This window comes from Filicampus tigris, chromosome 2 (assembly GCF_054856515.1).
Source record: "Filicampus tigris isolate MCC_2025a chromosome 2, RoL_Ftig_1.0, whole genome shotgun sequence".
In the NCBI taxonomy this organism is placed as follows: domain Eukaryota; kingdom Metazoa; phylum Chordata; class Actinopteri; order Syngnathiformes; family Syngnathidae; genus Filicampus; species Filicampus tigris.
In genome coordinates, this window is record NC_141218.1 from 13,870,301 (window position 1) to 13,896,889 (window position 26,589).

At 40.6% G+C, this 26,589-nt stretch overlaps 1 protein-coding gene across 2 annotated transcripts; it reads right to left on the bottom strand.

Moving 5' to 3' along the window:
* Window positions 1-1,960: 1,960 nt before the first annotated feature.
* glrbb (glycine receptor, beta b) lies at window positions 1,961-24,243 on the bottom strand. Of its 2 annotated transcripts, none has more exons than XM_086023870.1 (10): window positions 23,879-24,243; window positions 19,157-19,305; window positions 16,986-17,092; window positions 15,863-15,930; window positions 11,890-12,116; window positions 11,165-11,247; window positions 10,947-11,087; window positions 9,016-9,168; window positions 5,994-6,280; window positions 1,961-3,531 (listed from the first exon to the last, which is right to left on the bottom strand). In XM_086023870.1, the coding sequence occupies exons 2-10, from the start codon at window positions 19,279-19,281 to the stop codon at window positions 3,235-3,237; spliced, it is 1,488 nt and encodes a 495-aa protein (XP_085879996.1). In that variant the 5' UTR covers window positions 19,282-19,305; window positions 23,879-24,243; the 3' UTR covers window positions 1,961-3,234. The 2 variants fall into 2 exon arrangements, with proteins under 2 accessions (XP_085879996.1, XP_085879995.1); XM_086023869.1 differs by having other exon boundaries at window positions 5,979-6,280; window positions 23,879-24,239.
* Window positions 24,244-26,589: the final 2,346 nt, after the last annotated feature.

Below are 26,589 nucleotides of genomic sequence, written 5' to 3' on the forward strand. Positions count from 1 at the left end.
GTTAAGCAGTCAGCACATTGGCATTTTTTTGTTGTGTGACAAGGTTCCTACCACCCTCCTCAAAGTTGCTTAGTGCCATTAAATGAAATGCAGACCCCCGCAGGACATGACAAGCGTACAATTCAAGCAGTTGTAAGCCGATGTTTCATCAGAAGAGTTATGAAAATATTTTATTAAGGCCAAAAACTTACCTAATGTTGCTTTAAATCGACAGATACTCCCTAAGAAAAAGCTAAAACTAATACAAAAAGGAAAATGAAAACTAATAAAGAATAACAAACCCGCTCTATAAACTAATTAAAACTGAATAAAAAAAAATAGACTAATGAAAACCCCAAACTATTAGAAATCCTGATCAGAAGATGAAAAAGAAAGCAAAAGGGGATGTAAGAAAAATGTTAGAAAAGGACTGACGGAAAGGTGAAAAAAGAAAAACGCTAAGAACCAAGTAAAGGGGTAAACAACAACACAGAAAGGAAAGAAAAAGTAAAAAGACTGATAAAAATAAAATAAAAAGGAAGAAAAGTCAAAGGGAAACCAGTAAAAGTAACTTTGAAAAGTGGGAGAAAACAAAAGACAGATAAGTGAAAATAGGAGAAAAAGAAACAAAAGGGAAAAGGACAAGGAAATGAGGGAAAAAACTAAAAAGCACCTACTTTGTCTTTACGTAAATCCATGTGCTTACTGCTTTTTGTACTATACTGCGGTCATCGTGGCTTGAGACTTCAGCTGATGACGTGCTGCCCACCACGGGCTGCATCCTGGCCTCCTGCTGGGCGGCGGCCTGGTAAGAGGTCGTGTCGGATTAGTACTTGCCCTGTGTGATATAGGTTAGCGCGCTATGACGCCACACGCACACACACACGCACACACTCTTGGATAGGTACAAGAGTGCACCCCCACACGCGCCCACTGGAGAAGCATCAAAGGATGTCAGTGTCTATTACACAGGTCTCTTCGTACAGCAACCCGGCGACATACTTAAATGAAGCCTCCCGTCTCTTTGCTATGTGGCCTCTCGGGGTGGATTTTTTGACATGGTGTCTGACGACTGTTAACCAGAGATGGGAAATCCAGGTCCAGAAAGTAAAAATCCTGCCACAGTTTGGCTTTAGCCACAGGTGCTTCTACTCATCTGGCATGTCTGCTGTTAACGAAATGTTAAGTCAGCATTATAATCGGTCAGAATTTTGAAATAAATATTGCAAAGAAGTGGAAAGAAAAAACCGACTGTATAAGATGAGAAACCTTGGAATGTTACCCATGTTAGCAAAGAACCATTTTTTCACTTTTGCAGATCTGTCTGTCAGATCAATGACATTATTGATCGATCGTCAAATTATGACATTACAACCAATCACGATATTGCATAAAAATGCAATATCAGCCGATCCGATCTATGTAAAGTCTAATTACAATTGCTTAAAAGACAAATTGATTGTTAAAGATTTAGGGATTGCTTGGAAGTAAGAGGCAAAATAGAGTGCAGGATTTGGCTATGACCAGCAGAGGCGCTATTAGTCTGATGAATTTTCCCCAAACCGAAATGAAACGTATTCCAGTCATCTCGACTAAACATTCATCTTGTTTTGATGCTGACCACAAAGTGGCCGCCAAAGCCATTCAAATCAAATCAATCACTAAAACAGCCTTTTACCAGCTGAAAAACATTTCCAGACGTGAGGGTTGCATGCTCCAAGCAGACCAGGAGAAACTCATCCATGCTTTTATCTCCAACGACTCACGAATTCAAAATTTTTGCCATAATCCAAAGGAAAATTCACCTGGTAGCCATCCCTGATAAAACACTGGAACTGAAATATAAGTTTAGAACATTCTGAGACTGTACCAACTCATTAAAGATAAACATGTTAAAACACCAGGGAGTTCCTTTTAGTTGTGGGAAAAAACTTTTCGTTTTCCTTTTCGGTGTCCCATCAATGATAAGCATCCCAACGACTTTTGGTGTGCATCACGTAACGTGAAAAGTCGTCTTTTTATTGAGTTTTTGCTTGCAACCCGCATACACAGGTGGAAAACATCACAGTGGAGGGGCGGCAGGGGGGCCTGTCACTCAGGAGCAAAAATTATGGGAAACCCCCACCTGAAAAATGTCGTTTAAAATGCCTACTTAGATATTATAGATTTATATGTTCACACATGCATGCGTTTCCCGGCTTTAAAAAACATGCAACATAATAACGGAACGTTCCGCATGGCGTGTTGAAAATCAAAGAAATAGGATCATGATAAATAGAAGCTATGTACATATTCTATATATAATATACTGTGTATATATATATATAAATATATAGATATATATTTATATATCAGACAGGGGTGGGCAAACTTTGTAGCTCAAGGGCCACATTTGATTTTCAAAAAAGGCAGATGGGCACAGATAAGATGAATAAAGTACGAAAAAAATGATTTCATGTGTATGGAAATATGAAAAATTGTTCATTTGTAATGATAAAATAATTGTTTTCATTTTGTAAATTTTATTCATGGTTGAATTATTAGCTAATAAATGTAAACAATGTGAATTTCCAATTCACCTTCTAATAATAATAGTGCATCTGTTTTATATACAAATCAATTCACCAATAAAATATAAGAAATTTGATGTTAAATGTGACATTGTGAATTGAAAATAAAATGTCATTTTTTGATTTACAATTAATTTAACAAACAAATTATCGGTATTCAATAAAATAAATATATACAATTTAATAGGAGAAAAATACTCTACAGCACGGAGAAAGTTTTAGATATATATATATATATATATATATATATATATATATATAAATTTCCACAAAAAAATTAAGAAAGCTTGTCTTGTAGTGTTGAGTTTAGACTTGTGTGGGGCAGAGGGTATAATTTGCTCAGTTTTGGAATAAGGCGCGACATGACATGAAATGTGGAACAATGAAGTGTTGTGAATATTTTCCAAATGCACTGTAAATAATCTGTGGGCCAGATTTTAAAATTTAGCAGGCCCCATATGTGACCCCAGGCCCATACTTTGCCCACCCCTGAGATAAGTAAGCTCTTTTTATAGAAGTGTGCATTTGGCAAAGCTGTTGGCAAATCATCAGTAGTGATGATAAATAACATTTAGATAAGATAAATAGATTATATAGCTTTAGCTCTGTATGGGTGGGATTACGGGAGGAAGCACCGATTTTTTTCTTTTTTTCTTTTTGAGTTGGATGTCCGGGGTGTCGGCGATCACAAATAACAGGACCAGTAGATGACATTGAAGAAGAGAAAGGAGAAAGGGAAGAGGGCCCGGGCATACAGGTCCACGCGCTTGGCGGCCGACGGGATGACGGGCTTGGGGGGCGGTGGCTTCTTGTTGTTCTTGGCCTGCGATTTGCCGCCGCCGCCGGCCGTGTCAATGGGCTTGCCATAGCAGTCAAAGTTCGACAGCTCAAAGTCCCGCGGGAGCGAGCCCACGATGCTGAAGTCATTGGTGCGCAGGTCCGACTTGGAGGTGCACACCTTCTTGCAACGCGTCTCCGCCACCTGCAACCACAAACTGGTGTCAACATTCGTTAACAAATCAGCCACTGAGAACTACACTGGGCTAACTCCATTTTTATCTTTTTCTTTTTAGTTAAGTGCATAAATGAATTTAGGAAAGGGATCTTTTAGAGGAATACTGGCAATTCAAATTGACTATTGCAATGTAGTGGAACACAATCTTCAAATCGCAAAGGATGCAATTTGGGAGAAAAAAAAATTCTGATATTATTTACTGTAAGAGAGGTTAAATTATTGCTTGACTTTGTTAAAAAATATATGGGAAGAGGATGTTGAAAAAATTATCGCACATTAATTCCCAATCAGCAATATTCCCCCCCCCAAAAATTGCAATTACATTATTTTTCAAAATTAGTGTTTGAAAAATGTTGAAAAATTTACAAAATATGACAAAATTGTAGTGACCCGCCATTGACCTGCTGCCATTACTTTCAGGTCACTCTCCTGCAAAATGTAGTTAGCGCACGCTAGTTCTCAGTGGATAAAATAACAGAATGCATGTGCCTTCTTGGAAAATTGTCATAACGGTTAGGGTTACAATTTTTCCACCTGTGACTTTCAGACAGGGTTCGAGTCCAAAGTGTACCATCACCGTGTGCACGTTCAAGCACAGCGGGGGAAGCTAGTCTTAAAGAAGGAAGGTTTGGGGGGGAATCGGGTAATAAACTAAAGGGAAACCTTCACTGATATACTGTATAGTTAAGAGTTGTATTGAATTCCATTTTATATGTTAATAAACATAATGCATTTTAAAAATGTGTTTTTATGTATTTGTATATTTCTAAACTAAATCAGTATTCAATATTTTATTTTTATTTTAAAATGTATTTTTAAGCATTTTTTGTTCCATTTTTTCATTTATATTTAGTTTGCATTTATTTTTTAAAATATTTTTCATGAATTTGTAATGTATTTTTACTCATCAATACTTTTTTTCAGGCATTCTTTTAATTATATTTCTTTAGAATTTTACTTTAATGCATTTTCAAAAAAATCTGTTCATGTATTTCTTATGTATGCACTTTTTTTTACCGGATTTTAATTTGTTATGCATTTGTATTTATTTTTAATTAAAATTCATGCATTCTTTTATTATTACCTATTTAGAATTTGATTTTTGAGTCTGCTTTGGTTTTTATATTCAAGTGTTTTACTTTAAATTTGATTAAATATCCTTGTTTTACCTTTATGCATTTTTAAATGTATTGCTAATTTGATTTTAATGCACTTTTTAAAACATGTTTTGGATTGGGATTTAGTTTATTCGGATGCATATTTCATTCCTAAACTATATTTCATACATTTATAAATTCATTTTAATTTTATTTTCATGCATTTATTTGATTCTGACATTATATTATGATTAAGCGTCCACACCGCTTTTGCTTTGTGCATTCACAAAATTAGTCTACAGCGAAAGGGGCTTTATCAGGTTGCACCGGCAAACTTGATGTCTTCTTGACATTCATCACATGCAAGTAGAGATGGGAATTAAAATGACCTTTAGACACTTGTCCCTTCTTATAAGCAACAATAAGCACCAAGCAGTTTGTTGAAATATTGCCTTAAACTGGGCGAAGGGCAGAGCCTTGAGGAACTCCATTCATGTACACTTACGGCAGTGACGTTGTGGCCAGTGAAATTTCGAACAGTGTGGAACTGGCCATTTTTGTTCATGGTATTTCTTCACCGTTAGGATGTGGACCTCCATTAAGGCCCACGGGGTGAACAGCTTCCAGAATCCATTGAACTCATCTGAGTTTCATGATGTGGATTTGCTTTCGACAAGCATTGCTCATTAAAGCACAATGCAAGTGGTGTAATCCTCCACAAAGAAGACTAAGGCAGACTCCAGAGGAGCAATCGTTTCTATTAGCACACAACCGGATGGATAAATGACCAGTTGTCAGTCACAATTGAGTCCCACAGAGTGCATAGATTTTTTTGGGATACTTTACATTTGACTGTTTTGCATTCAGATTACATCTATGGCACTTGAAACAAATCCTCATTCTAACATATAAGCTTTGCTTGAAACCCTAACCCCGGCTTTAAATGCTAAATGCGGCTTTATGGCCTTAAAACAGTAACCCTTTGTTGACACCCCAACCCAGGTTTGAAACCGTCATTACAAAAACAAATTTGAGACCCGAGAGGCTTGAAACCCTAAATTTGAAGTCAAAACCTTTAAGAGTCTAATTTGGAACCATTGCTTGTAACCCTAAACTTGGCTAGAACAGGTGTGATTTCAACACTTTACTTTAAAATTTAACATTTGTTGAAACCCTTACCCAACCTTGGCTTAAACCACTAACTCAACCCCTACTTTGAAGGCCTGACTGCAAAACGCCTGTTTTGCATGTGAATTCCTAATCTGCCCGACTAACGGCGCCGACTCGTATGATCGGATGGTAGCATGTTGCACTGACATGCAAGGTGCTGACATGGAGTGGCGTCCCCCCGGTGCCGTTGACGGTGTTGTTCCTGGCAGTGGCGTTGACGGCGCCCTTGCCCGCTGCCTTCTCCTTGGACGCCATCTTGGCCTTCTCGGCCTCGATGCGCTTGGGGCTGTTGAGCATGACCTGCACCACGGCGTACTCCACCAGCGAGGCGAAGCCAAACAGCAGGCAGGCGATCAGCCAGATGTCAATGGCCTTCACGTACGACACCTTGGGAAGCTCCGAAGCCAATGACGTGCACTCGGACGACAGCGACAGCACTGACAGGATGCCTGCGGGCGGGGAAAAAAAACACGGGACGGCGCACTTAGGTGGTGACTTTTGCATTGAAACCCAAACCTAGACTTAAAACCCTAATAGCGCTATGACAAACCCAAACCCTGGCTAAAACTATTTCTGAAATAGTAACTCCAACGCATACATGAAACCTTAATTTTAACCATTATCTAGACTTGAAACATCATTTCACGTCTGGATTAAACCCAAGTGCAGAGTCTGGCGACAACACACAGACGGCAAAGAAGACTACAGGATAATGCTCGCAGGGTGCGATAATTATGAATGTTCCATACAGGTCAAAAGTGTGGCTGCATTTCATAAAAAAAAGGACCAAGCTGCTCAGTGCAACACATCAAAAAATTAAACCCGTGCAAAAGAGGTTAACCAGACTTGAAACCCGAACCCAGATTTGAAACCCTCATTTGGCACCGTAACCCAGATTTGAAAATCTAATTTGAAACCCTAACCCACATTTGAAACCCTCATTTGATACCCTAACCCAGATTTGAAATCCTAACCCAAACTTGAAACATTAATCCTGGTTTGAAACCCTAATTTGAAACTCCAACACATATTTGAAACCTTAAATGTAAACCATAACGCAGACTTGAAACCCCCACAATCCTGGTTCGGAACCCTTGTTTAAAATAGTAACTTTGGTTCGAAATCGTTATTTCAAACCCTAACCCAGATTTGAAGCACTAACTTCAAACTCTAAGACAGACTGTAAACCCAAACCCTCATCCGAAATATTATCCTTGGCTTCAAACCTTAATTTAACACACAAACCCTAGCTCTGTAAACTGAATTTGGCTTTTGTAAATTTGGTTTGTGTGAGCAGCACAGCAATGCACTCTCATGATTGTTCCTCTACTAGGACGCATGATAGCCTCAAATGACCTGCAAAATTCTTTGTTGGTGATAGCCCACCAAATTGCAGCAAAGGTGGCCATTTTAACCCCCATTAACCAGAGTTACTCCCCTTCCATTATCAGAATGTTTCTGCAGGGACGCAATAAATACATACAGTATGCGCACCCCCCTCATTACAGGAGGTTGTTTTAATCACACTGCCATCTTTTTTTCCATGCGCTTACAGCAGGTGGCTACAGTCCCTTAGTGCCCAAGCACAACTTTGGACTATTAAACACACCCACACACACACACACACACGTGCGCGGGAAGAAATGAGAGCGGCGGCACACACCTGAGTGTTGAGTGACCTGCAGTGATCCCATTTAGAGAGGAGTGACGAGGGCGCGTCCATGCGGAGTGGAGGTGATGATGACATGAGGGAGGTGATGATGGACGACTGGAAGCAGGATGGAGGACACGCACGACAGTATAAGTCACGCACTACTACATACACGCCTCTGATGAAAACCTTACTTTCAAGGAGTTTGAAACCCAATCCCTGGCTCGAAACACTAACTACGGTTTGAACCCCGATTTTGAAACCTTAACCAAGGAATCTAGATTTGAAACGCTAACGCAGATTTGGGACTCTTAATTTGAAATCCTAACCTTGACCCCAACCCTGGCTGGAAACCATAACTCTGGTTTGAAACCTCAACCCCAATTTGAAACTACGACCCTGTAAAACCCTAACCCCGGCTGGAATGTTCATTTAAAACCCTACTTTGAAATCCAAACCCAGGCCTGAAACCCTAATTTGAAAGACAAACTCGGGTTTCTAATAATAAACTTTAAAACCAACCTACACACATTTACTGAAAACCTTTCTTTGAAATATTAATCATAGCTAGAAACCACACCCCTGTATTGAAACCCTTGTTTGAAATCTTACCTCGGGCTTGAAGTTGTTCCTGTCTTGGAATCTTGATTTGTTTGACAACCTAATCTTAGTTTACAATCCTAATTTGAAACCAGGGATGGGCGAGATCAGATCTTATTTTTGAAGTGTTGGGTACTAATGGATGAAGCCGATACCAGCCACAAATACTTAAAGTAATATTAGTTGGTGATATACTGCAGCAGTTAGACACACAATTGTCATCGACATCAGAAAGAAAGATCTTTGTTCAAATAATTTTGGGATAAATGACATTTTATACTGTATATCAAAAGCACTTGAAGTATCGGTAGTCGGTATCTGTGAGTACTATAAGAGTGAAGACTCATATTGGTATCGGTCTGAAAAAAGTAGTATCAAACATCCTTATTTGAAACCATAACCCTAGATTGAAACCCCAACTTGAAGCCATAAACTTGGCATCCATCCCTAATTTGAAACCCTAACCTTTGCTTATCGTGAACTAGACAATGCTGCGCTGCAGCTGCTGTTATCTTTTCAAGAATTCACCTGCCCCCGAATGTGTGTACGTAGTCCTTGGCCCGCTTCGCTTTGTGAAGGACTTCAATCCCATCTGTCAAGCACATCTGTTATGTATTGATCGATGGCATCCAGAGGCATGCATGCCTGCTAGATAAAGTCCTTCACGCTGTCCAGGTGATTGATGGCGTGATGGCGGCCGTAAAAATAATAATGGAAAAAAAAAAAAAAATCTATGATCCGCCAAAACATACAACCCCAACCTGCCCCCCGAGTGCTTTCTATTTAGTACACAGTGGGCTTTCACACCCGATTACCTGACTACCACAATGGTAGCATTCTTGACAACCTCTGACTGTTCCCGCTGGGATATTTGTACATATTTTGTCAAGCGCAGGTGGGACAGTGCACGACCTGGGAATATAGCCGCCTTACCCAACGGCACTCTGGCGGCGCTGGCGTCGGGGTTGATCCAGAAGGAGAGCCAGGAGAGCACCACAATGAGCAGCGTGGGCGCGTAGACGCCCATCATGTAGAAGCCCACCTGTCGCCGCAGGGTGAAGATGACCTCCACGCACGTGTAGTAGCCTGCCGGAACCAACAAGTCAACATTATTGTTTCGTTCTGACCATCTGAACAAGCGTTTTGAACTTAATGGGACCCGTAGTGGATGATTAAACACAAAATGTTTTTTTTTTCTATTTGACAAAAAAATTAGGATTGTTTAAGGTTGGGGCTGTAAAGCATTCATTTCAATTGATTAATAAAAGAATAAATAGTGCAGTTAATCAGACTTTTCTATTCAACAAGTAACGTGTACACATCCTTCATATTGTCGCTGTCGGCTGGAATGCTCATAGTGTTAAAATGGCAACTTTACAGGAGGTTAAAAAAAAACAAGCCTGCTTGTTTGAGTTCCCAGGCACCGCTTCGTTCAAATTGGATTATACCATATATTGCTATTGCACACTCATCTCCACATATTACTACCTAAAAAATACATTCAATCGTTAATTTAATGCTTGCATTGATTAAAAGCGTACAATGTTGCGTTCAAGAGTTGCAGTCTATATGTGCATTTGATATTTGAACCAATTTAAATTGGCTGAAATTGCTAAAAAATTACAGACGAAGTAGGGACAGACCATTAGAATCGATTTGTGAAAAAAAATGAATTCTACCATATTTGGGCATATGCTTTCCGCCGGACAGCACCGAACGATATGTAGTGCTACACCTCCCTCAAACTCTCACTTGCTCAACCACTAAAACAATTACAGGCTTAGGGGAGGGACTTTGAAGTGTTAAATCAGTGATTCCCAAAAGTGTGGTACTGGAACAAATAGTATGAGGAGTCCCTTTAGTGGTACCCGAATCAATCCTTCAGTTGTATTTACCTTTTTTAGTACAAGATTTGCATTTCATCTTTACAAACTATGTTTTTCATTTTATTAGGCACTATTGTCACGTAACTTTTATGCAAAATAATTGAGTCATGATTGAAGCGGCATGTTAATGTTCACAAGTCAAAAGTGTGGAGGTTTGGGGATTTTTTTTTTTTTTTAGTTTGTCGAAGTTGGTAGTCGGACACACTAGCCTGTTTAAAGCCTGTTTAAAATGATAGTGGGACCAGCCTACAGGCAATTACTATTTGGTCCGGCCGGACAAAATGGCGGATAAACGGACGGTGGAAGGGTACCCCGGCAATAGGCAGAAGGCGATAAGCGGACCGTGAATTTTTGGTAAAATGCCCAGCTCTGATTATTATTATTATTATCATTATTATTATTGAAGCCAGGACAGATTTTAATTTCATTTTGCTCAATTAAAGAAAAAAAATGGCACATTTAATCACACCTACTGTTCAACATGATGTATCACTTTTTAATATCTCTCTCTTGCTCATTCCTTTCAAATGTTATCATTACTGCCAGGACCTAAACAACGTCATTAAAGAAAAAATGATGTGATTTAACCACATAAATTTGAAAAATGAGCAAGGCTTGATCCTAATACTTGAGCAAAATACCGGTTGCACGTTTTTGGCATTTTGTGACTTCTTCCCTGGAATTATAGCGAAATAGAGACCTTGTATTGGAATAATAACACATGATCAGGCATTGCGTAGGATGTATGCTCTCCGTTTTTTGGACTATGAATACCTACAAACGAAGGCGCCGCCATGTCTAGCCTCTTTCATGTTCTCTGAAGTGTTAGTCCAAAGGGACGTTTGATGTAATACATGAGCGTGAATCTCAAATGAGCCTTGCGCTCCCGCCTGTCTCAAAGCGCACAGGCAATCTTTGTGTCTGGCCTTGTTGCCGTGGCAACCCGAACCCACTGCACTGACAACACAACAGCGGTACCTGTCCCTGCGTAGAACTTGGTGCAGTTGCCATAGTCTATGTCTTCCTGTCGGATGTCAAACTGGGGTAAGGCGATGGCGTCCATCTGCACCGGGTCGCCTGTCTGCCACATGAACTGCAGGTCGTCCGTGGTGTAGCCGACTGGAGTGACACACAAAATGTACACCTGATTTAGTTGGTATGACCATTTTTTTTTGTGGGGGAGGGGGGGGACTCACAGCTTTCCAGTTGCATTTTACACCTCTGGGTGTCCATGGGAAACAACGTCAGGTCTAGGGGACAGGACAGAGTGACGGACAACCTGCGGGTTGGAGGAAGACATTTTTAATGCCGTCTCACTTGCGCCTAAGCAGGGGACTCATTTGTGAGAGATTAATAGCGAGCACATTCTAGATCAACAAACTATGAAATTACAGCCGCACATGATTACAACCTGTCTGCAGACGCCTTGGGGAAATTATCTAACTACCTTATTGCTTTGCTTTTTAGATTTTGCAAGGGTAATTGTGCACTACCACACTGTCAAGTCGACTCATTGGCCAAACAGATCCAATGCAAAAATAATCGTTAAACCTGCAAGCGGTGAAAAATGGCCCCCCTGTATTAGGGCGAATCCTCAAAATGGTCGTTTGAGGCTGTGTTGCACCCACGTTGGGCATAGGCAAAAAAGCTTCACAATTTAGCCTCCCGCATCTGAGTCGGATGCCTGCTTCTGATTGGGATTCATTTGGACCAATTCCCTAGTAGGAGTTGGCCAAAGTACGCGGCCTGGAATTCACCAATAATTGCTGCTTCAAACCAAAGAAAAAAATTCCCTGTGCAATTTCAGGCATGGCATGTTAATTCGTTCACGTCCAGCTATGAAAGAAACATCTAGCCAATTTCACGTCGATCAGCGAAACATGACATTCCATTCTTTATAACTATTCAACTGAAATAATACCTCATACTGATGAGCACGTCACCGTTGCGGAAGATGAACAGGAGGATGTTCTCCTGCGTGACGTCGTGGAAGTTGGCGCTCTTCTCGTTGGCGAAGAACAGGTCGGGCTTCCAGAGGCATTTGAACATCTTGGGGTCCACGGTCAGCGAGTCGGACTTGAAGTCCTGCGGCAGTTTGAGCCGCGGGTCGTTCCAGCGCTGCCGTAGGAAGATGTTGACTCGGTAGTCCTGCGGATTATTTTAAGTAACTTCTGGTTATTTCTAATGTGCGTGATGGAAGTTGTAATAACTGGCATGAGGAGCAATTGCAATAATTACACAACATTTACCAGAGGATTTTATTGACTGCGGGTTATTTCATGATTTACCGGTCTATTGTGCAAGGTGGTAGTTATCAAGTACATTTGCCAAGAAGAGCTACCGCATTATTTGACAGTGTTCCAGGGGTTTTGGGCAGAACATTAAAATGACGATTGACCAAAAGTAGTGCAGACCTTTGGAAAGAAGATGTTGAAATATTGCTGAAACAAAGAGTGCGAGTGGTGGTATGCATGGTGAGCAGGGAGTGGAGATAAGAGTGCGACCTTATCAATGAGTGTTTTATACAGTAGATGGGCAGAGACCAAGGAATCAAGCGAGGGACAATTTTTCATTCTTACAAGTTCGAAGTGCAACAATTTATCTAAGAATTATCTTTGATAATCGATTAATCACATTTTGGGTGATTTTCTGATGGATTTGACAGAGCAAACCCATAATTGAATCAGAATTAATTTACATTTGTCCAATTTGAAATAATGCCCCGTTCTTAAGTAAAGGGATGAAATTAAAACTTGAAATCAAAAATGGTAATCCGATTCATCCATTAATTGACAAAATAATCGACAGACTAATTGATTATTAATATAAAACAGGTCAACAAATATTCACTTTTTCAATCAGTTAGTCAAGCAAACCTTTCTACATTATTTTTTTTGTGCTGATTCCGAATCTGCTCTTGTTTTTTTCTGTAGCACATCAGGTTTTCATAATAATAATGATAAAAATAATATAATATCAATAAAATCATATGTCATATTTACGAACTAGGGGTTAGGTTCAGCAACAGGTGGGATCTTTTTATTAAATGTCATGTAGCTATAAATCACAACGCATGGTAAAATCCATATCGCACAAGCTTTTATAGGCCAAACTTAACATAAAAAAAATGAAAATATCTCTGAAAACCTGATGTGTTAGAAAAAAACTTTTAAATGAGCGTCAAAAAAAGGTTTAGGGACACATAAGGCCATCTCTTGATTACAATTTGACCAGTGTAATCATTATGTACTCTACTTCGACTGCGTGAAGTGGCAGGTACCACGAATAACTGGCAAGTAACAATCACACTGCAATAAATGCCCTCAAATGCCTCGTGGACACAAACATTTCAAACTAAGCTCACCTGCTGTCGAGCAACGAGCGACCGCCGTGGCCACAGTTTCCTACATGTGTTCTTCATGGAAGCATGCATAGGTTATCTGATGTGAAGTTAACCCCGCACAGACACACATACACACCCACACACACACACACCGCTGACTTCATAGAAGCCCTGCAGCTGCACACCAGACGGCCTCTTCACATGCACACACATAACCCCTAACAAGCTGGACTAACTCGGTTCTGTCCTTCCTGCTGCGGGCCAGCGCTACTACCAGGGGAACCCACACACACACACACACACACACACACACACGCACATACACAGATTAGGACGACAATCTGCTCATGTTTGGCCCGTTAAGAGTTATCGTGAATTGATTGAAAGTGACAGGAGCTCCAAACACGCAAGACCGTCTTGGACCTCTCAAGGCTGGTTCGACCTCCCGTGGATCCAAAATGGAGTATTGTGTGTATTGCGCCACGTGTTGCTCTGGCATAAACTTGACAGGCTGGATGAACAATCAGAAGAATTTTGGACCAGGGAGTCATGTTTTTCTTTGATGTGTGTTTAGTGATTTAAAAAAAAAAAAAAAATTATACTCTGATCAATTTTCACCTGCCCTATTTAAGTCAACCGGCGGGGATTATTTAGCTCTGTCAGCCAATCATCTTCTCTGATGCCCTTGCGTCCCGCCCAGCTGTCTCTCATCACCGCAATTAGTCTGTTTAGTTCCTCGGCTTGTCAGGTCTTTGTTGTGCGCTTGTTATAAGTAGTGTCGTTTCATTTTTTTGAGAGAGAAAACAGGGAATAAAGACTACTTTGTTTCGGCATAAGGCACAAAACCGCTTCAAAGCGTTGAGTCAGCGTGCCAATACTGTAAGTATGTTTCTCCTTTAGAGAGATTTCAAAGGCATGCTGTCATTTCTTCGGGTCCACTCAGGGGCTGCTCTGACACACCTTTCGCCTTTGTACAAGGGAGCAAGCCGTGGAACACAATCTTTTCTTTGGCTCGGAGTCAAGCTTCCCTTCTGGAGGGATTTAACACAGCCAGCAAATCGCAAAATTGAGGCAAAGAAAAACAATAGCCACAGCGTCGAATTAGTCATCCTTGGAGCGAAAAATAGATGTGCTAACGGCAGCATGGGGGGTGTGAATGATGGAAAGATGGGTTGTCGTGACATTGCGGACCCAATAGAGGCAAGCGAGGGGGAGGGGGTGGAAGTCTCACATTTTGAGGGTTCCGGACTCTTTTTATTGAACTCCATTTTCGTACCTTTTGAAGGTAGCGTAATAAGAGGCGGGATGCAACCTACGTGTTAAGAGTTTTCTGTCGCTGCGTGAAAGCGCACTCAGCTGTGGCAAAATCCCCATGGATGAACGTCCCTGCCCCCCCCTGTCGTCATGGTAACAAAAGCCTATAAAGTATAGAAGTGCCATGCGAAACAAGGTAAAACCGTTCCGTGACTATGCTCGTCAGTTAAAACTAGGGCCCAACTATTTAAGCCGCTTGCCGATTAAATTGGCGTTTTTTTTTGTTTTTTTTAAATGGTAGATTTGATGCAAATTGATTTTTGGGTTGTTTCTTTGTTTTTTTACACATTAACACATTACAACATAAGATAAAGGTAATGAATGATAAAAAAAAAAAATCTGCCATTTTTTTCTCTGTTGTAAAGTTTAAAAAATAATAAAGCACAACAAAGTATTGTAAAACAGTACCATTTCCTGATTAGAATGCATTGCTTTATTGTTGTAAGGATTTTTTTTAATTAATTGTTTTTTTTAGAATTTTATTCTGCCAAATATCGGAGTTGGCATCGACCTCCCAAAAATCCATATAATAAAAATCTGTCTAACACTGCATACTCACTTGTTCAGTTAGCCGGTCAATGGTGTTTCCATCAGCATAAAGTTAGCGGACTTAAAACGTACTTCTCTTTGTTTTAAATTTAGTTTAACAGTAAATTTCAACTGGGAGTGGCAAACAGCTTGAATCCTCTTTTGAGGACTTGCTCTCTAATCACACTATATCTGTCAAACAGCTGCTTTTCGTGAAGTGAGTGGAGTAGCTGCCACCATATTGTGCTTGTCTCACAAGTTTGCGCTCGCAAGTCAGAACAAAAAAGCGGTCGTTGGACATGTCCAACAGTTCAAGTTTCAGCACTTTTATTGCACAACTTGCTGTTCCCTAACAAGGAGCTGAACAGCAAAAGGTGTTGGATCCACAAAACAGGCAACTAGAGGTCAAATTAAGTTCGCCTGTAAAGATTGTCGTGCATTTCAGGTTCATCGCAAAAGCTCAATGACCTAAACTTTTTGTGAGTAGCGTATGTCTACTCTAAGAGCTTCCTTGGTTATTCCAGCTATTGTTTCCTGTGAAGCACTGTCCTTGAGTCCCATCCCTTCATTAGCATTCAACGTGCTACCTTTGTCAGAAATAAAGTCATCCATTGAGCAAGGGCATGAGAATTTGCCCTCACACGCATGCAATACAACACTTTTTCAGGCCCGACTGACTGAAAAATGGCTTGTCGAGTTAAATGCTCACCATGGTCGTCTCTTGGATGGAGCCGAAGCTGTTGATGAAAATGTTCACTCGGTCTTCCACGGGTATTCCTGCGTTTGAAACCGAAGATGGAATCAGTGAGGTCACGTGTTTTGCTTTTAGACACGTTCTAGTAGCTTCGAATCCTGATCGAAGCAAGAGGTTTTTTTTTTATACATTTTGGACAAAGGAATGCACAGTTTTGGGGAGATTATGACACGATGCTAATGGATGACTTTGGGGGTCACCGGAATGGAGAGCAGATGTTTTGCTCGGGGAGGCGGTCGATTAGGATGGCGGAAGCACGGGCCCACCGACGACTCTTGCCAAGGTCCCCGAGGACGGAACGTATCCGAGGATTGAGCCAAAGACGACTGTTGAGGACATCAGTCAAACGCTTGCTAGTTTTTCTGGGACGTTCGTGGCTAGAGGCTGAAAGTTTATCGTCGTGCACGCTGTGAAAAGTGTGCAAACCGAGGCTCGGGCTAAATTTTTACATGATTTTTTTGACGGATTCTTTAAAAATATTAAAAGGTTTCTTCCTCCAAACATAGTCCGATGATTGTTTTGAGATGGCTGAAACCGTTCAACTGGTGTATCGGTGACAAGGAACGTCTGAGGAACGTTTGTCTGTCGACATACGTCAGATACCAAAATCAATGGGGACCTTGCACCAACACTCGACACTTTTGCCCAGGAGTTGGCTTTGCAAGTGTTGTGGAAACAGAGGTGAACAAGGAACAAGGAAATGCACGCATCACTTGTATGTACGAATAATTTGCCATGGGATATTAAGATGAGGAATTTTGTAACACATTTTTGATGTACCCAGATAAAAGCATGTCATTCCAGAAGAAATGATTGCATGCATATTGCAAAGGCCGTTATCGCGATATGGATATTTTTTCGATATATTGTGCATCCCTAGCCTCAATACATTTTCACTCCAGCACAGCACGCGTGTGAATCGCAGATCTATCCTGAACACGTGCTTGGAGTGAAAATAAATCCAGAAGAAGACAGTCAGAGTAGCTGTTGTGAAATTACCGCATGATACCGGCAATCCGGCGGCCTTCGTAAAAGTCAGACAGACAGATGCGGGAGATGAAGAGGCATTTGGACTTACCTTTGAAGTTGGGCCGTATTCTGGGATCATAGCTGATCAGTAACCTGTTCAAGATGTTACTGGTGGAATTAGCAGGCACGCGGGCCAGATCCTCGGATGACAGTTGCCTGCAAACAAAAAAAAAAAAAAAGAGAGAGAGAGAGAGAGAAAAGGCCCGTCACATTCCAGCTCTCCACTCTGATTCAATTAGGACTTCAGGAGGGACTACCAGTGATGGATTCCATTAGCGTCTGGCTAAAATACGACCACCCAAACAATGGGAACGGACATAGACTGACGCAATCTGTCTTTCAGCCTGGCAACCTAAGAGGACATCTGAATAACTTCAAAGGGCTACACGTCCAAGCATCAAGCATGTCTATTTTGAACCATGTCTATATCAATTTAGAATGTCACGTATACAAATAGATGTGTCTCTGGAGTGCCTGCCAACCAATCAAGTGTTAAATCAAACAAACTATGAAAATATTTTATATACAGTATCTATTTCTGAAAATGAGACTCTGAGTAAGGCTGTCTGAAATTTGTCAAAATGTGACATGCACTGTGTCCGCTGCATGCGTCACATGCACAGATCGGCCACACCAATTGACAGGTCGAATTAGGCGGTTGGTGATGAAGTGCTGCCTCCACCAGTGAAAATATAATACACCCTTCCACTGTCTTAATGGCCACTCGCCTTGTTGCAACACCCTAGCTCTACCCCCGGTCGTCACAGTAGAGCTAAGCTGAATATATGACCATTTTTTTTCCCTGGGAAGTATGACTTTTTTCTTAAATATGCTTTTTTTATCGGAAATATACAACTCACTTACTCACAAAATATGAGTGAATCCAGGATCTCCATTTTTTTCCCGAAATACATGTTTTTGAATACATTTTGTCTGAATGTTCCTCTTAAAATATTCTTTTTTTTTTTTCAAAGAAATAAATTTTTTTAATCAAACACACTTTTTTAATTGAACATATGAGTCTGACTGAATATAGTATATTTTTCCCTCAAAATGACGTTTTGGTAAGATATTTATAAAATTCAGTAGAGGGGGTTGGCTCATTTGCATGAAATAGGGTGCGTAACGTGTGTCATATATTAATACACCTGAGAACTGTTATATATTTTTATAAATGCTTAATAAATCTCCTTAAATAGATTTTGTCATGTGCATGCGGATGACAAACTAGTATGGGCAATAGAATAACCAGTTTGTGAGTCACTTGATCTGATTGATGGTCTGATCTGAGGTTATCAAGAATCTACACAAAAAAAGAATCCTCTTTCCCTTTTGAAGCAAGCCGCCGCAGCAACATATAAAGAGAGTGCGGATGTTTGGGATGTTTGGATGGCGAAGGCAGAGGCAGCAGAAGCATGTCTGGCAGGAGAGCAGAGAAGAGAAAGCCTCCCCCCCGTGGGTGGCAATGAAAGCTGCTGCCAAAGAATCCCCGCACCCCCCCTTCTCCAAGCACTTTACATGTCATTATATAAACGTTAGCCCGCACACAAAATCGGTGCGAGCGCTCTGCAGGAATGTTGCGCACTGTGTGTGTGTGTTGTTGTCATGATCAAAGTAAAAAACGTAATTCCCGTCCGATCAACCTCCTTTTTTTCCCCCAGCCTCGCTCTTTTAACTAGCATTGCAGATAAAGTGGAACCAAGTGGCTCCACAAAGGATGCAAAGTATGCTGTACAGCTAACACTACATTTGTTACCATTTAAGGCAGCTTTCCAATATACTGTATATACAATATAGATATAGATATATATTTATATATATATATATATACAGTATATAGACTCCGCGGGGCCTGTTGGGACATTGATGAGCCATTTGCTGCTTTTACTTGGTCAAACAAAAGATGTCAGACTTTCCCGTTTATTCTTCCCACAATCCATTACGGGGCTCTTTGGGAGCTAACTTTCACTTCATGGAAAATAGCAGCAGTATACTTCCTTGCCACCAATGCGCAGCTTTCCTTTTAGATGTCTTCTTCTGGCATCTAATGTTTCAGAATGAGCATAAAACTGCAACTAGGTGGGAAAAAATAACCAGAGATAGATGGCAATGAAAAAAACATGAATGGGTACATTTGTACATAGTGAACCGCAAAATATGTGGGGATGCAGCATAAGTTCTAAGTTTTATGTTCTTGTTGTGTTTGCTTGTTGTACTTACGATGGGCAGTAAACCTGCTTCCCTTTCTTCTTGCCCTTCTTGGTTCCCTTCTCTTTGGCAGATGCTCCCTGGAGGCAAACACACAGGACCAGGAGGAAGACCACCAGCTTCTTCTTGACACTCATCCTGCGTGTCGAGTGGAGCCCGGCCTGGGTACGAAAATACAAATTACGACACTTTAAAACAATCGCGAGGATGCTCCGGTTTTAACTAGGCCAAGGTGAAGGACAAATCATACAACAAAATGATGCCCCAAATAGCCCCTCAACATTTTTTTTTCTAACATCTTACATTGGAAATTCAGAATAATACATACCAAAAGGAACTGAACCATACTGCTTCAAGGAAAAATTATTCCAACAATAACCATGTGGAATAAAGTACCACTATGTTGAACTCAAGCACATTGGTAGGATGTCAAAAGGGACGGGTCTAGTAGCTAGTAGTATGGTCAAAATGGGAAGAAGGGAAAAATAAAAACAAGGCTTTTTGATTATATTGATCATTTCACCACTTGAGAAAATTCGATTTTTGGGAGGATTTATTTATGAAAAATTAAAATAAAATGAAACATATCAACAACAAATGCTGGCTGTCATCGATTTTGTTGTTTACACCATGTTGACATTGGGATTTTGATCTGACCTTGCACCACGATGAACTGAAACTGCCACTAATACCACAACTATTGCTGTTGCCTGTTAGCATCACTACTTTTATGACAACCTCTGCGACCTGACCACTACTACCACTACGCACAAGGGACCACTACTATAAAAAAATAAATAAAATCAAAGTGACACTCTCCAGGCGTATAGCCAATCCATTTGAGTATCGTGATTGAGTCACCATTCAGTCCTCGTCGGAGTTAGGGTGACCTCCAAACGGGGGCACCTCAAATTAGCGTTCATTTAGAGGCGGTCAAGCGTTGGACTCGCATGCCATGCGCCGCCATCATCAATACAATTTGATCCTGTGTGTTTACCGTACAACCAACCCTTGGCCCCATGCGAGAAAATACAAACACAGCATACTGTATATATTAAGAGGAATAGGAGTCATAAATCAACCGTGTGTTGCAGTCGCAATTGTACAGTACCGGGATGCCGCAGCCAAACTTGCATCCCGCGCATTAAGTCCCAGAGTTTATTGTCTAGACGGACTCTCTTGGCCTAGAACTTCTCAGCCGCTCCTTGCTGCTCGTTCGTCATCATATTCATAAGTAGACGTCGTCGCCATTGCTGAAACCTTCTGACTTTGCCTGGCCTCAGCTAGGTCAATATGGTTTCATTAATTAGGAGAGGAGTTGGATCTGTCTTCCTACTGACCTCCATTGAGGTAAAACATTGGTAAAACTGTACCAGATTGGAAAAATATATTCCTTAGCCCATGAACTAATTTTGCTTTGCGTCAGTTAAGATATTAGCAGCTGCATCTGTGCCAATACACACCAATACCACTTAATCAGTCTGGTATGTAGAAATAGTCCTGTGTTTCTTTTTACTAACTTATTTTGCCGTTAACACAAAGAGGTTACATCCTTTTGCCCTGTAATGCTCCTACTGAGACACCTCATGTGTGGCAAGACTGTTAAAAAAGTTACAGTTGGATGATAAAATGTCAATAATGACAAGTTGTGTTTGTTGTTTAACCTTTACTTATCCATGTAATGCAATTGAGAACAGATTCAGATTTCCAATGCTGACTTAGAATGTTACTCTAAAAAGTGTCATAATTGAGAGAAACATGTGCTATGTTCAAGCTAAGTTTTTTTGAACAGTATTTGGTTAAAATAAAATTCATTAATTAAAAATAAAATGCAATTTCAAGCATTTGAATGTTATACTTGTGCTCATAATCTGTCCAAAAAATGTGGTATTAGTGTGTCCCTACTCTAAAAATCGTACAAAGCTGCCACTGTTACTAGTTAAATCATATTATTCCCCACAAATGAACTTTAATTAATTAATGAAAAACACAGCAGACCTAATACTGACTAATTGATCATTTCCCAGATAGTCGACAACACTCAACAGTGCCTTAGTCCATCCATCCATTATCTATACCGCTTATCCTCACAAGGGTCGCGGGAGTGCTGGAGCCTATCCCAGCTGTCAACGGGCTGTAGGCGGGGGACACCCCGAATCTGTTGCCAGCCAATCGCAGGGCACGCAGAGACAAACAAACATTCACACTCACAATCACACTTAGGGGAAATTTAAAGTGTCCAATCAACCTACCATGCATGTTTTTGGAATGTGGGAGGAAACCGGAGCACCCGCAGAAAACCCACGCAGGCATGGGGAGAACATGCAAACCCCACACAGAAAGGCCGGGGCCAGATTCGATCCCACGACCTCTGCACTGTGAAGGGGACGTGCTAACCAGTCGACCACCGCCAGTGCCTTAGTAAAAAGTAATATTCCATTCATGCTTTCAATTAAGAAACAAGCAATGCCAGTAATAGAGTGCACTTCCCAGAAAAAAAACACTGTTGACAAGTCATTAAAACATCGCTGGACATGCCTTCAAACCTGCGAGCCAACCAGAAATCTTTCACAAGTGACTTTGCCTCTGGCTGACCAATGAACAAGATCGCCCTCGTTCTGTTTGATCACGTCAGTGTTTATAGAGCTGACTGTGTCACACAGAGTGGCAGTCAGGCAGACATGCATGAGCTGCATTAAGACTTCAAGGTCAATACCATATCACCGCATTGATGCCTCATGGGAATAGAGATGCTCAAAACATTAATAATTAATATGCCGTAGGCAAAAAAAAACATTGCAATTTAGTATTGCCCTGTGTAGGATACCTGCTTCTGATTGTGACTCATGTGGGCAAATCCCCCAGCTGGAGTCAGTCAAGCCCTGGAATTCCCCCACAATGGTGACAATCTAAAATGTCTGGTACAACAACACTATTAACGTTCCAAGAATTCTTAAAATGATCATCAAACATTAAGCTGCACATAAGGGGCAATTTTTTTTTCTACTTAGGCAATACATTTCTCATTTCAGCCACGACCATCTGCCACTAATACCGATTGCGGCTCATTTGGTCAAATTCCCTAGTCGGACTTTGTCAAATTATGAGGTCAAAATGGTGGTTTAAGACCAAAATGGTCAATTAGGGACCACTTTTTTCAGATCGATTCCAGTACGAATCTTCACTCTTTGATTACTCACCGATACCGTTAGTACTTTTGATGTATAAAATTTCATTTAAGAGAGAAGACCTTTCTTTCTGACACAGATGATGATTACAAGATGTGTCAAACTGTCGCAGTATACTACTGCCAATGTCAAATTTCTTTTTTTTCTTGCCTTAAGTATCCGTGGCTGGTAACGGTTGCCTTCCCAAGCAACCGATATCTTAAAATATGGCTGGTATCGGCGCGATACCTGGTATCCACCAAATGTAATGTTGAGCTGTAACATTTTTTTCAAGCTTACCACATGGCACTACTGGGTAAAGATTTGAGCAGAAGGACCCACAAAAAGTAGGTATACATTAGTATCGCATCGGTGAAATTAGTGACATATGATGAATGTATTTTTATTTTGTATAATAAATATCAGAGGTGGGCATAATGTATCCATCACTAAGTTCTTGTCTGTATTTCCAACCGACCCACATGTTCGCAGTCCGTGCCTGGTCGGCAATAACCAACCGGCGTCGAGAACATAATTTTCACGTCACACGCAGGCGCCGCACAAGCAGGCACACACAGAAAAATATCCAAAAAAAACCAGACGCACAGACACACGTGCACAATGTGGTGATCGGTAAAATAAAAACAATATGGGGGCACGTGCCATTGCGTCTGTGGGAAATAAAGGTATACAACACTGTTTTTTTTGTTGTTTTTTTGGGGGGCTGCGTGTCAGAGGTGCGGCACCTGCATATGACGTGGTACCGCTAAGTCTGTTCTCAACGCCATTTGGCTGACTCAGACTGACATGGAGGGCCTGAAATATAGACGAAAACTCATAAACTGGACTACAGCATTGACGAATGCCCACCTCTGACAAACATTATCATAAGCAGTATTGTATGTGTTTTCTCTTTTTTACAACCGTATACCTACTTTTGCAACCCCCTATATACAGTACAAGCGCTCCCTTCACCTTGACATACCAGAGGCACAGAGTACTGTCCAGTGTAATTGCAGTTTAAATTATTTATACTCACAATTTTTTTTTAAAAAAGGGATATGAGTCAAGAACTGTGTGGTAGTGCTCCCAAATAAATTATACATTTAACACAACTAATATATGCATGTTGAGCAGGTCTCAGTAATGCAGCAAAACTAAAATATTTGGCACAGCTCACAGTGACAAAACTCTGACATGTACTGGAGGTGCATCATATGTATAAGGTGTAAAATTTTGGACCTTGGGGGAGGTCAGCTCTCAAGTGCCATTCCAGCAGGGCCACACAGCTCTTGTATTAGCTTGTGCAAGAGTACCTAATGTCATGACCAGCTTAGTTACATATAAACAAACTAAAAACCACCATTTTAAGTACATGCATGCAACAAAGGCTGCTGCATTAGAGAGCAAACAGCGACCACCATGTTGGGGAGGGATGAGAGCGAAGGGGGAATGCCAACACACGCAAACACGTACACAAGGATCCCCCCTCCCTCCCTAAAATGGCGGCCAAAACACGTCACGGACGTAAACATTACGAGCATTACGTCAAAACGTTTCGTCTTACCCGTCACCTGTCAGACGTTTGTCGAAAAACTCCCCTCTGGACCGACCGGCCAAAGCTAGCTGGGGTTAATCGTCGTTAACGGCGCCTTCCCGACCAGCCACTGCCGCTCCTTTCCATCCTCCTTCCCCCGGAGGGGCTTTAAAGAGTCCTTCAACTGCGAGCTGTTGTCTCTAAAGGAGAGTCACATCATCGCGCCCAAGCGGCATCTTGGCTGCGGTACCGCTGTTGTTGTTGTTTTGGTTGTTGTTGGTTTTTGGGGGGGTTGATAGATTTCGGCTGCTCAAGGAAGCCCAAGATGGAGGCTAGCAGGAGGGTTCGCGCGCGCGCACCTGTCATGCAACATGCGCAGTAGCGGCTGCGCAGAAGGTATCGCCCCATCAGCACCACGGAGAGAGAACGCGCCTCTAGCCCCGCCCCCTCCTGCTTTCCAGTTGCTGTGAGGCAATCATGTGACTCACGCAGGACGAATCACTTCGAGATACGGACGCACACCCCGGTTGCTTCAGGCATGTCACGGAAGCTCAAAATGTATAGTCATGTATTCCGTAGGGAAAGCAGATTCATTGGATCATACGTAATGCATTCATTGGTGTGTTCATGTGAATGTAATGTATACATTGGAATTTGACTTGCAGTATTAGCACGTTTGGAACAGTCACTTAGGTGTTTTGTGAGAAAAAATGTCATTCAAAATTGTCTTTGACACCTGACGACAGTACAAAGATCATGGGTGCGCAAACTTCTTGTGCTCAAGGGCCACATAAAAAAAATATGAATGAAAAAAAAAATTTACTAAAAAAAAAAACATGAAAAATATAAAATGGTATAATATATATATATATATATATATATATATATATATATATATATATATATATATATATATTTTTTTTTTTTTTCTTTTTTTTTAAACAATTTGATATTTGTTCATGTTTTTTTAATTTACATTTTATATATATATATATATATATATATATATATATATATATATATATATATATATATATATATATATATATATATGTGTGTGTGTGTGTGTGTATGTATATGGGGGCGGCCATTTTGTCACTTCTGTTGACTGAAAATGACATCACAACTGCTCAGGGCTCAGGTAACAACAAACGACACGGCTCAGCTTCAGATAACAGGTCAGCCGCGATTGGTTGTTACCTGAGCCCTAAGCAGTTGTGATGTCACTTTCAGTCAACAGAAGTGACAAAATGGCCTCCCCAAGAGATGGCTAAAAACGGGAGGATTAACTCTTATTCCACAAATGCAATATTTATCAGAATGCCTTGTTTCAACTAGTGGGCTTGCATAGAACATATTCTTGAAAAAATTGTGTTTGAGTTGACTTACTCTTTAAAAACGACTGTGCAGTTTTTTCATTTCCATCCAACTGTATGTCCCCTTGTCGATGTTCTTTAAAAATGAATAGGTTACTTTAGGACACGCGCGCTAATCCATGAACATTTAAAGACCAACAGTTTAAATTAGAGGCAGCTAGAGGGGCCGCAATGACTATTGATTTGCTCCTTGGCCTCAGTAGCCTTATGTCATTAATCAATTGAGTTCCTGCTGTGACCAAAGAAGAAGAAAGTCAGAAGCTCTGAATCCCTGAAAGTTTGAACACAGCATGGCACAATCCATAAATTGTTGTCTTGGTTAAATATTAAAAATCAATGAATAATAAAGTTCAAATAATGTCTATAAGAAGAATTCCGTTCAAGAATGTTTAGTTTGGGTGCAGATGCAGATGTGGATGGCACTTTTGTGATGCATGTTGTTGCCACCTACAGGACTGGAGTGGAACCGTTTTTAATCAATCGTCAGGATAGTTTGGCCTTGGTGAAGGTTTGCATTCTAATTGTGGAGAGGATTGTGCTTGTACTGGGAAAATCAATATACAAAAGAAATAAGAGGATGCCCGTTGATTGCAAAGTTTGCAATGACAGACAACACATGGAAATTAGAATTAGATTACTGTAAGAAGTACAAGCACTTGCTTAAAATACATTTTCACTTCACTGCCCCTAAAATCCCCGACCACAAAAAAACTCAACATACTGACTTGATTCTTTATTTTGTGCTTCCACTTGCTCATGAGAACAGCAAACTGTTTTAGTGGCAATTGACATCGACCTGCATGTGCTGATCTCTTCCTTTGAGTGTTGATTGTTCACTTGTGCATACTGCTCACTTGACTCGCTGCATCCCAGAAGTGTACGCACATTTGTACTGTGCATGCCAGGATGGAATCTCAGTTATCATACGTTCCACTAGTGATATCAAGAAACAACTGTGTGAAGGTGTAACCATCAGCAGGTGTTCACCTTCAATGCAATCCAGGGTGATGTGATTGATGGTTTAGTTCACAATATTGGATTGAAGTACACTGAAGATGCCAACAGTTCCCAACAATCTTTCTCACATTACCAATAAGACACATTTCAACTCCACAAGCATGTGATGCTTTTTCCTTGACTTTTTTATCTTTTCTTTTTTTTTTTTTTTTTTTTTTTTCTTGTGAAGGTGTGGCACAACATTTTTTTAAAATACAGTACCGGTACATTATAATTTCTTTTACTTTCCATATTGGTAACAACTTCAACAACAGCAAAATTAGGACTTTCAAAAACACAAATAAATGGAGAAATACAACAAAATAAATGAAATATTCAAACTAAATCAAAAACCCAAATGTGTAAAAT